This window comes from Neopsephotus bourkii, unplaced genomic scaffold, assembly GCF_033783945.1.
Source record: "Neopsephotus bourkii isolate Nb327-2 ecotype Australia unplaced genomic scaffold, CSIRO-AGI_Nbou_v1 NB_1820, whole genome shotgun sequence".
Classification (NCBI taxonomy): domain Eukaryota; kingdom Metazoa; phylum Chordata; class Aves; order Psittaciformes; family Psittacidae; genus Neopsephotus; species Neopsephotus bourkii.
In genome coordinates, this window is record NW_026902293.1 from 1,100,316 (window position 1) to 1,112,914 (window position 12,599).

General features: G+C 40.7%; 1 protein-coding gene across 2 annotated transcripts in view; it reads right to left on the bottom strand.

Annotated features, from left to right (window-relative positions):
* The window catches only part of ATP6V1H (ATPase H+ transporting V1 subunit H), a 49,696-nt gene extending 37,164 nt beyond the window's left edge, over positions 1-12,532 (bottom strand). The window contains exons 1-4 of one of the 2 annotated variants that reach the window (XM_061342936.1): positions 12,514-12,532; positions 11,190-11,316; positions 2,828-2,930; positions 1,261-1,350 (exon numbers count right to left, since the gene is read on the bottom strand). In XM_061342936.1, coding sequence (XP_061198920.1) covers positions 1,261-1,350; positions 2,828-2,930; positions 11,190-11,293 — 297 coding nt within the window. In that variant the 5' untranslated portion in view covers positions 11,294-11,316; positions 12,514-12,532. Of the gene's footprint in view, positions 1-1,260; positions 1,351-2,827; positions 2,931-11,189; positions 11,317-12,513 lie in introns of those variants that run through there. The other variant, XM_061342937.1, reaches the window with a different exon arrangement.
* Positions 12,533-12,599: the final 67 nt, after the last annotated feature.

Consider the following 12,599-nt stretch of genomic DNA (forward strand, 5'->3'; position numbering starts at 1 on the left):
ATCTCTAGTCTCCTGACAATTTGAAGTCATTAAGTTTAACGTTAAGAATGCCACACATGCCACTTCTGTGGCTGGGTAAGACCCTGAACATAGAAATGTCAGTGCAGTCAAGAAAACATATTCATTAGACACATATGCAGAATTAATAGGGCATATAAGAGATCATTCAACACTACTTTCTGTGACCACCTAGTACTAATGCAATTATTCAACAGTGGACTAGTGAAAGCCTTTATCTGTGGGGTATTAATTCTACAGGTCAGGAGGTATCAGCTGTTGCATATTGTAGCTACAGGCTATGTGCTAATGTCAAAGCACCTAAGCAAAGCAAGACATACTAACTTACAAAGACAGGCAAGTGAAATGATTATCATCACAGACATGTCTCACACAGAAAACAAGACCCATTCCTCACAGAAGTAATCATAATAAAGAGTTTTCATACATGAAGACAAAGTCATTAAATGCATAAAACAAAAATAGGCACTCCCAACTCAGTGTCCTATCAAGGAATGACATTAAGGCTCCCTTCTCTCTTTTCTGCTTCTTGACGTTTGTCACCCTTGAGAAAAAAAATAAAGTCAAAGAAAAGAGGAGTGACAAAGCTGCAGATGGGATTGATCGAAAGCAGCCCTGAGGAGAAAGACTTGGGAGTGTCGGTTGATGAGAAGTTCAACATCACCCAGTAATGTGTTTTTGCAGCCCAAAAAGTCAACTGTATCCTGGGCTGCATCTGAAGAAGCATGAGCAAGTTGAGGGAAGGGATTTTCCCCCTCTACCCAGCTCTTGTTCCCATTTCATAACTCAACAATGCAGAATTTCAGAACATGTTGTCTTAAACAGTCTAAAGTTACATTGGAAACATGAAACTGCAGAACCTACGTCTTGCTGAATGTGGCCAAATTAACACCTTCATAGGAAAAGCTTCAACACCTTCAAATTAGAAGTCATATCCTATCTACACAACAAGAAAGGCTACAAATCATCCCTTAACATCCAAGTTTCACAAGAAGCGTAGTTGAAAGCCAACAGACAAGAATACAGGTATGTTTTATTTGCAGAATATGAATATATACACATATGTATTCACACAAGACTGATTTAACCCATGTGACTTTAGGTCTCTGAAGACAAGATCTGAAAATTTATAAGAAAATTTTTAATACAGCATGACAAACACCTGAAGAGACCTGAATTATGCTAAAAAAACATTCAAGCATGCATTTAAAGGCTTGAAAATAAGACAGGTTATTGACCTACTTGCAGCATATCATCAACCATAGTCAGAATGTACTGAACCGTCTGCTCCTTGGAGATATGAGTCATCAAATTTATAAATGTTTTAGCACACTAAAAAAAAAAAAGAAAAAAAAAAGACAGACATTAAAATTTATATTACCAATTGTGTTCATTCCTTTTGGTAATATAAACTAGGACCTCATTAATTCACAATTAAGCCTTACATAAGCACTGAGCATCCCAACATTTTATTCAATTGCTGTAAGAGCTGAATACATTTGACATTATATTACAAAGAAGATTTTCTGTCATGTCAATCCTTACCCTTTACAAATTGGTTTACAGCTTTCAAATGAAATAAAAATTACTCACTAGTGAAAGTCAGCACAGTGTTTTGTTAAAAGACTGATCAGAAAAATCTCCACCCCTGTTCTTTCTTAACGGCAGTGAGAAGAACCAAATAAATTGACAAAACAGCAACAAACCCAGACATGGCATAAGAAGGTTTCAGCAACTTGAATACGAGGGAAAAACGACAGGTCACTCTTACCATGTTTACTCCTATGCCTCGTAGACAAACCCTTGCTCATATTTGAGCTGGTTTCTGCCTCCTGAACAACTTTACAATTTCAGCAACAGGCTGATATAATAGACTGAAACATTCACAACACTACCTTTTACATTTTCTCCTTTCCCTTCCCCACATTCAACTAAAACTGAAAGAAAAATGGAACTCTGAACTGTGGCATATCATGTACCCCGTATTTGCTTTTATAACTATGCAAACTATGGTTCACTACATACCAGTCACACAATACAGTCTCAGGGGGGAAGAGGGGAAGTGAAAGAAGAAAAACCACTAAACACACAGGCCTACATGGAACAGCCTAAAATTAAAGTAGAACAAAGAGCTGAGAAGTTTTGCATCTTGAGTGCATCTGCTACACTTCACCTTCCCCTCTGCCCCCCCAGTCCTCTTGGTCTCTGACACTGATAGAAACTCAGGCTTCAAGACTGACATTCCAATGCTCCAAGTATTATTTAAGTGTCTTTGGGCATCCTGCCTGGACTCAAATAAGCCAAATGGCATGGGTCACATATCAATTTCATATCAACTATGTCCAGTAAAGATACCTCCTATCTCACTCGGGCTAAAATGACACTAGACACCTATGTTTACCTGAAGCTACCTTAGCAGTCAGTGGACTCTATTGCTGGAACTACATTATAATTGTTCAACTAACTAAGCAGAAATCTCACTGTTAGTAGCCATCATCAATAAGGCATAAGGAAAAAAGCTCAAAATAAAAACGTGACTCAAGTACAAGTGTGCATGATTAAATAAACTGGGATGAGGAAAGACTTCAGCTAGCTTGTCCCACTACAGAGTCAAAGTCAGATGACATTTAGTAATTATTTAATAGGTTTTTAAAAGAATGTCCAACCTGTATCGGTGGTGGGGGGGGGGGAATTATAATAGCAAATTTTAAACTTCTTTCATAACATCTTAACCATATACATCAAACAATAAGAGTTAGGAAATTTTCCTTCCATCTTCCTCCCCAGTAGAGTATTAAAAGACAGTTACTTGATTGCCTTCTGTTTGCAACAACTCCTGTTTTTCTTCTGGATTTCTTTTTTGTTCAAATCTCTGAATAAATTCACAGTCTTCACCTGAAATCATCTGCCCTCTGAAAAGAAGATATGAAACTGTAAGTAACATGAACAATGAGTTATGTCAAACTTAACAGCCAGGAGAAGGAACTGAGGGTATGTGAGAAGAATAGCCCTGCTAACACCAAGGTCAGTGCAAAGAAGAGGAGACACTGGAGCAGAGATTCCCCTGTAGCCTGCACTGCACACCATGGGCAAGCTAGGCTGTTCCCCCTGTAGCCCATTGAGGTCCTCAGTCGATCAGATGCTCACCTGCAACCTGCAGAGGTTAATAGTGAAGCAGTGGAAATAGTTGCAAGAACTGAAACACGCAAAGCTAGCATATTACGTGAAAATTATAATACAGAATATGAATAACAGTCTAATCCAACCTGAAGGAAGTGCTGAAAAAGAAAATGAATTGTTATTTTAAATTTACCATAAGCATTGAAGAGACTTTTAAGGACTACAGAGAACTTGGTTCCTAATGTATTTTTAGCTTTCACTAATTATGACATTCCAGCTTTCCCTGCTTGTTTAAAAAACGATATGCATGCAAGCTCATTCTAACACATATCAAGGGGGCCTGATGTAGTAAACTGCTGTGGACACCTATAAGGTAACAGATCTCTACTTGATCTTCTCTTTGCCGAGTTACTGCCATCATAGTACTATTTCAGAAAGCTGTTGACCCAGCTGAAGAACTGGCAAAATACCATTGGGGTTTTGTTATAATACAAAACTTAACCATCATAACAAATAACAAACTTGCCAAAATAGTACAGTCCGGTACTCTTCAGGTAAGTAAACTAATGTTAAACCAGGTAGTCATGAAAATATCCAATACTTTAATAGGTGACTAGCTTTATTAGTTAATACCAGGAGTGCTTCAGGAAAGAAGAAAATTGTGCATATCATCAATACAAAAGCCACAGGGGATGAAAATACTGGCCACTGCTCTGTTTCATTTATTTCCAAGACGCATCCCCGCTTATACTTCCACTGAGTCAAATGTCCCTTTCACTTTTCAAAACTACGTAGCACAGATTCTTTTAATCCATCTATTACTCTGGGTTAGTTCCAGATGTTCCCTAAGTAGAAGTTACATTAAAATCCTTGTAAACTTATCTGGTGGGAAGGCAGGAGGTGGTGATGTTGGTTTACGGTTGGTTTTTTTGTTTGTTTGATGGGGGTTTCTGATTGGGTTGTTCTTTTCTTTTGTTGTTGTTTTTTTTTAATTGACTCCCCTGGATTCTTGAAACACAGAAACATAAGCAAGACTTACAATACCTTCTTATCTTTCTTCCTATAGTTATGTCTTGAGAACGGCCTCATCACAGAGCCATCTTTTACCTATTTACTTTTCAAGTAAAGAACATAAGTCGTCCGGTACCATGTACACTATTTCTGTATTCTAGCTGCTTTATGAGAAATATCCTCATGCACTGAGGAAAGGCATTTAAGACATCCTAGATGGAAGATTCAGAAAGACAGTGGTAAATCTTGACTAGTTTCTACCAAAACTTAACTAATTACAGATTAAAAATTAGCTAATGACAACCATGCTGCTACAACAAGCCTTTTAGACTGACTTGTGTTCTTTCCTGCCTATTACAGATGGGTTTGAATAGTTGCTGAAAGATGAGGATATTTCATCTGCCACAAATGTAGACTTAATGTTCCATAACTAGAAGTCTTCCACGTTTCAATCAATGCTGGCCAAGCCAGGGACTCCTGGATGATATTGATGCGAAAGTAACAAGATGAGCTGCTTGTTTATAAGAATATTGGCATTTAGAAAGCACTTCAAAGATGACATAAGGTGAATCCTTCATTTTCAGCTTTAATTCTTGAAAAAGCCTCATCACAGGAAGAAACATGCTTCTTTATAACCAGGTTATTAGAAGAGGTCTGCTAACTGTCAAGGTAAACAGCTTTGAAGTTTTCACTTTCATCCTACATTAGACCACAGGGAAAAAAAAATACAAATAAAAATAAAAAAATAGTGTTGGGATTGATGTTGCCTTGGGGGGAAAGCTGTTAGGGTTACTCTTTATTGCCTTCTAAGTGCCATTCAAAAACACACTTTCCAAACTCTACAAAACAGCACAAGGGATTTGACAGCTTTGTAAACAAGCCGTTAATATTTTATCAGGGATCTCATACATCTGATTAACAGTTTTACTAATTTCAAATGCATTTCATCTCCATTAATATAAATTTAAAACAGAAAAAACTGATTATGTAGCAAACCTTAGCAACCAATTGAAAGAAAAAAAAAGCAGAGCAGCCTCTGACAGCTGGCAGCAGCTAACTCATACCATTACACATTTTTCTCACCCTGTCTTCGAAGAGACAGGAACTTCCCAGCACCTCTAAGCAAACAGTGGAAGAAGTCACAGCTTCCCTCCATCCCTCTTGCTAATAACCATTTAGTTTTCTATTTTCCAGGATGTGCCTACAGAGTCTTTTGTCAACAGATAAAAGTCATTTTGACTGAGCTTCAGTTGTCTGGATATAACATTTTTCACAGATTCATAGAACAGTTAAGAGTTGAAAGGAACTTAAGATCACTTAGTTCCAACCCCCATGCCATGGGCAAGGACACCTCACACTAGAACAGGTTTATCAAGGCCCTGTCCAACCTGGCCTTGAATGCTGCCAGAGATGCGGCAGCCACAATGTACTTGGGCAGACTATTCCAGTGCCTCACCACCCCCACAGTAAAGAGCTTCTTCCTTATACCTAACCTAAATCTCCTCTGTTTAAGTTTGAACCCATTACCCCTTGTCCTATCACTACAGTCCCTAATGAAGAGTTTCTCCAGTACCCTTCAGATGCTGGAAGGCTGTTATGAGGTCTCCACGCAGCCTTCTCTTCTCCAGGCTGAACAGCCCCAACTTTCTCAGCCTGTCTTCATATGGGAGGTGCTCCAGTCCCCTGATCGTTCTTGTGGCCCTCCTCTGGACTTGTTCCAACAGTTCCATGTCCTTTTTATGTTGAGGACACCAGAACTGCACACAATACTCCAAGTGAGGTCTCACGAGAGCAGAGTAGAGGGGCAGGATCACCTCCTTCCACCTGCTGGTCACGCTCCTTTTGATGTAGCCCAGGATACGGTTGGCTTTCTGGGCTGCAAGCACATACCGAAGCCAGCTCATGTTAATTTTCTCATCGACCAACACCCCCAAGTCCCTCTCTGCAGGCCTGCTCTGAATCTCTTCTCTGCCCAGTCTGTAGCTGTGCCTGGCATTGCTCCAACACAAAGGTAGGACCTTGTACTTGGTTTGGTTGAACTTCATGAGGTTGGCATCAGCCCACCTCACAAGCATGTCAAGTTACCTCCGGATGGTATTCCTTCCCTCCAGTGTATCAATCGAACCACACAGCTTGGTGTCATCAGCAAGCTTGCTGAGGGCACACTCAATCCCACTGTCCATGTCGGCAACAAAGATGTTGAACAAGACCGGTCCCAACACCGATCCCTGAAGGACACCACTCGTTACTGGTCTCCAGCTGGACACTGAGCCATTGACCTCTTTGTGTGCGGCCATCCAGCCAGTTCTTTATGCACTGAGTGGTCCACCTATCAAATTTATGTCTCTCCAATTTAGAGACAAGAATGTCGTGTGGGACAGTGTCAAATGCTTTGCACAGGTCCAGGCAGAAGACATCAACTGCTTTACTGCTGTCAATCAGTTCCATAGCCCCATCACAGAAGGCCCCCCAGATTGGTCAGGTGGGATTTACCCTTTTTGAAGCCATATTGGCTGTCACCAAGCACTGTGTTTTTTATGCGCCCTAGCATGGTTTCCAGGAGAATCTATATTATTATCTATCTGTACACTGCAGATTACAGGACTGTAGACATGGAGATTTTAGACCAGGAGTCCTGTAATCACATTTTAAAACTCTGTGAGAGCTATTAAGGCCTGCCTTGAGAGCACTAGCTACAGAAGAGAAAACTGAAGCTGTGTAAGATTTAGAATGCATTAATTTGTCAGACTACCATTTTTAAAACCTTTTGGTCTCTCACGATGATTCAGAAACTTGTGATTCCTTCTTTTTATTATGCATTTCCTCCAGTAGCACTTGTTCCTTTTTTTGGTTGAATAATTTAACAAAAGCCATTCTGAAGGTTAGGGGGCTTTGTTTGTTTTTTAATTTGGGGGTTGTCTGCTGTTAATATTTTTAAAAATTGACATCTGCAGCAAATATGAAACTCTTTATGATGACATCATAACAAGGCATAATTTCTTTTATCTAGGTATCTACAGAATTTTGCATGTACCTAAAGGGTATTCATTTTATCCAATTGCTCAACAGTTTTAACATTACAAAATCAAAACAGTAAAAGAGACTGAATGTACTCTACAAGACTGGACCAAATTAAAAAATAAAATAAAAATAAAAAAGCAAACCACACACATTACCACTTAGGAAACTTCTTTCTTCTAAGATAAGACTGGCTTTTAAAGTCCAAGATACTTTAACCACTTTAGAAAGTTCCACTACCCTCAAGAAAATAAAATAGGTATTTTAACATCAGAATTCACAAGCATATATGTAAAGTACTTGAAGACACATGGAAAGCTATGTACAAGTTAGTCATAAGGTATTTCACCTGATTAAAAATGAAATATTGTCATGCTGTATACCTAGAAAACCAACAGTGCATTCAGAGGTAGGCTGAACTCTGAAACAAGTTCACTTTTTCACAGAACTCAGTTACTACTCCTAGAAAACAAAAGCAAACTTGCTTCAGGCAAACTAACACACTCTCCCAAAGACATTCAGATACCACAAGGCAAATGCTGAAAGCAACCACAAAGTACACAACAGCAACCCACTGCATTTTCAACTAGAAGGCGGCATCGACACCTCTAAACCACTGGAAGTCTCAAGATCCAAAGGAATGAAAGTCTGTACAGAATGGCCTCAACTACATTCTACATGTAGTTTCCAGAAGGTAAGTAGACCTACACATCACCTTCCACTGTTGCAAGTTCTGCTACTTTTTGTTCCCTCAGACACATACCCTAACTGGAATTAAACACAAAGAAGGTGTGAATTTTAGCATTAAAAAAAAGTAGCAAGCAATGAACACAGTGGCAAACTGGTAAATACATAGTTGCCACACCTATATATGTCCCTTTTGTGCCAATAGCATACACAGAAAATACCTAAAATCAGCATTGTGTTAGCGTAGTTTGACATTTAGTTTACAGTTATAACCTTCAGAGATGGAATAAACAATATGCCAGTTAATCTTTAGCCTGAACTGACTCTAAAAGAGCAGTCAGGCTACTATAGTCTGACCAGCTATTAGAAAGCCATTCTACTTTTGCATTGAAGAACAGAGTGGAAAAGAACTTCAGAATGCCTTCTTGTGCAAATCAAACTCCAATGCTCTTGTGACAGATGCAATTTTTAAAGCATCTTTATACACATACAACTGGCACAGCTAGATTAAAAAGAAAATAATAAGACCTCATTAGAATTTCTTGTGAAGTTCTTTGACTCCAACTACATAAAAGCTATCTAAAATTTAAGGAACAAAATTATGCCATGCCTCAGTTCATGTATTAACTAAAGGAAAACAAACATATTTCCTCTAATCTGAAGACTTAAAGTACACCCCCATATGCAAGCTTGTTGCACTAAATGCACACACTGCTAGAACAGAGGCTCAAAGAAAGCAAGAGAAGTGTCCTTCACAATCACCATCTTCATTCTACTCCATAGACTAGAACAAGCCACTCTGACCTGCCCCTAACAGGTACATCAGAAGCAAGAAGTTTCCACTGCTTTTTATCATAGAATGTTTTGGGTTCTAAGGTACCTTAAAGACCATCTAGTTCCAGCCCCCTGCCATGAGCAGGGACACTTTCCACTAGACCAGGTTTCTCAAAACCCCATCCAACCTGGCCTTGAAACCTACCAGGGGTGGGGCAGCCACAGTTTTTCTGGGCAACCTGTGCCAGTGCCTCACCACTCTCACAGGAAGGAACTCCTTCCTAATATCTAATCTAAATCTACCTTCTTCATTTTAAAGCCATTTCCCCTTGTCCTGTCCCTACAGGCCCTTGCAAAAAGTCCCTCTCCAGATTTCCTGTACATCCCCTGTAAGTGCTAGAAGGCTGCTCTAAGGTCTCCCTGGAGTCTTCTCCAGGCTGAACAACCCCAATGCCCTCAGCCTATCTTCACAGGAGATCACATGTGCTCAAGTCCTCTGATCATTATGGTGGCCTCCTCTGGACTCGGTCAAACAGGTCCACGTCCATCCAGAAATGAGTCAGTATAGCTGCACTACTGATTTATTAATAAATCCTTTAAAGCCCCAGCCTCAAATACACCACCACATCCAAACCTGCCCATTGTAAGAACATGTCAAAAATCAGGTGTAATTTTACTTCCTCCTTAGAAGAACCAAGAGTTCTTCTGATGTTTTACAACAACTAATGATAAGGAAACTCCTCAGCCAAGGAACTATAATCTTCACAACGCTCCACAATCCCTCTGGGACCACTGAGGTTCATTCTAGAAGCTACCTTAGCCAGACAGCCAGGATGTTATCAGTACATACAAGACACAACCATTTCAGAGCAATAATAAACAGAACACACTGTCATTGACATAGAAAGGGCACCAAGCATTGAACAGTCTCACAGCAGGATAACAAACACTAGCCAGATGCACTACAGTAGGATCCAAAACCTGTCTAACTGATCAAAGACTATATACTTCTAAGAACTACTATATACTTTCACAGGTTCCAGAACAGAAGTCAAATTCTATTTCTAGTGTCAAAAAAAGAACCATCAACCCTACCTCCTGGTCAAAGGAAGTTACATAGAAGTTTGCTGACAAAGACACACACAAAACTCCCCCATCCTTATTCGGTACCAGAGAGAGAGCCCCAAGAATGAAGGAAAATTATAAATGGTGACCACATAAAGCAGAGTCAAGCAATTAATACTACATATATATTCAAAATACAACTCCTTGTAAAACAGAACCATCCCTTATACTAATGAAAGCAGCAGATGAATCTCACCAGCCCTTCAGTCTGAACCACTAGAAAAGCAGTGAAAACCACTATCGCATATTCACTTATGTGACAGTGCACAACTGTACTCCCAATTTCATCCTGATTAACTACAAATTAGCAGCAGTTCATTTGCCACTAGGACAGGAACAGCTGCTCAGTTTTTCTCAGGACACACTTCCAATCACATGGATACAGGGCACACAGTAACAACAAAGCTACTACAAACTGTCTGAAAAGTGCCTGGTAGCTGCCACTGTCAAGCTATCACAACAACATTCCTCTCTTGCCTGCAAAGACACTGTAATGTCACACTATAGACTGAACCAGGAACTGACCCATCTGAAAAACAGCCTATAAAAATAAAGTTGCAGCAGCAGATCAGTTCCTCAATGCAGATTTATAATGTAGATAGACAACCACATAGAGGAAAAATAACACAGTTCAATGAATTGAATAGGCAAGACTGAATTACATAGCACAGGGCAAAATACATAGTCATTAATAAGCTCCTAGGTTTGCATTTCTCAGTTTGCATGTGTATGTTTTTGCAACTTCATTTTAATATACAGCATATTATGTATGTATCACAGCAGCCTAAAAAAAAAAAAAAAAAATAGAACAAAAACCACCAAACTTTCTTTTTGTGGTTATTCTGTGTAACATTGATAATCACAAAGCATCATCAGAATGGTTTGTACCTCTAGAATCAAGATTTCTGCCACTTCACTTACAATGCAGCGAACACTGAAGTAATTTGCTATTATATGTGAGATAATAGTCTTTTACACTTTGCCAGTATTCTTCATAGGTACCTGTCATGAGGAATGTATGGCTGCAAGAAACTTGCATTTCACTTCAGAGTACTAATGAAAGCTTGTTTCTTCTGCTGTTTCCCTACCTCATGCACATATCTCTTTTCCTCAGCTTGTCCCTATGTCCCTTTTGGACAATAGTTCTCTCACTGTTCCCAGTGCCATTACATACATTCCAAGGTTTTAACACATATTCATGCCAACTTTTATTATTTGCTGTTAGTGTTCAGTTCACAAAAGTAGAGTTCCCTTTTGGGCAATAAGTCATAAGAAAATTTTCCCCAGCCACTCAGATTTTTCCAACTACTTCCATGGGACCAAGACAGAATGTTCCTCACTGTAACCTAATGTCCCAGTGTAACCCAAAATATCAAAAAGTCTAATACTTAACAGGGAAGGACGGGAAATATAATATGTGGAAAGTTTTTACTTACTGGAGATATGACTGCCAGTTTACTTTGTTTGCCCGAACTTCAGCAGCTTTGGCCGCAATGATGTTTGTTGGGACAGCAGCATCTACAGCACCTCGGATATCCATCTTAATTGGTAATCAAAATGTACCTAGAAATGCAAGTCAGATTTGAGGCCTCTTATTCGAGTATATAAAAGCAGAGTATCTGTCTTAATATTTTAAAGAATAAAAAAGAAAACCAGTGTCCCATTCCCTAAAAAATGTATTTAGTAGTTTCAGAGAAAATAAAGTTTTGTAAAAAAAAAAATAAAACAGCAACAACAATAAAAATTAAACAAAACACAAGTTATGTAAATTAAAATTCATGTTACATTGCCTAACAAGGAAATTCATGTCATCTCTATACCGAAAGCAAACTGGACAAGAAACAGGAACAGAAGCTGTGTCACCACAGACAGTGACCTTCACCACTCCTTTCTCCCTCCTTTATTGTTTAATCTCCCCCTGACTTTGATGCCAAAACAAGAAGTGTGTTTGCAGAGGCTGAAGCAGCATTCCTTACCATCTAAACTGCATCAATCCTGTCCACACAGCCTATGTCCAGCCTTTTCTGGCTCCCTTCGCAGAGGCAAGCAGGAGCAAACTGACACATTCTGCCCCATCCTTATCAAGCATACAGTTTGCATGACTGAATGAAACTGTAATTCCAACAGCAACAAAAAAAAAAAAAAAAAAGGAACTACCCTGAACAAACGGAGCAGCAGTTAAAACTACTTCTGTGAGCAGACATCCGCAACAACGGCACCATTTACAGTGTCCTTCAACTGAACGTTTCCGGGCTCTTACCCGACCCAAGTGACTTAAACGCTCCTTGAGCCACAGAGCGGGGCAGGGTCGGTAACCCCAGCTGCAGGACTAAGCAAGCAATACTGAGGTCCAAGAAGAAGAGAGGCGCCTGGGACAGGCAGGAGAAAGACGCTTGGCCCTGTCCTGCAGCGCCTCACGGACACCTCCAAAGAGGCCCGTGGGAGCCCAAACCCTTAGAGAAGCTGCCGCGCCACGCGGAACCCAATGTGCCGCCCCGGGCCCACCAGAGCCCCCCGAGAAGCCGTGCAGCGGCACATCCGCACTTCAGTCCCCGCGGCAGCTGCCACTCACCCCAAGGGACACGCCTGCGGATGAGGGCCGTGGGAGGAAGGGAGGAAGGAGACCGCAGCCGCTCCTGGGCAAGCAAAGGGAGCCCACGTACCAAAGGCCCCGCCGTTACCCCGCACCGGGTACCGTACCGGGCCCCGCTCCGCTCAGCAGCGGCCCTGCAGTCACCACTGTCATGTGACGCCGCTCACGTGACCGCGACGGCAGCCTCCGAGGGACAGCACGCCCCGCCCCGAGCGCCGCGCGGTGTTGGGGGGAGGATGGCGCGAGACTGTCC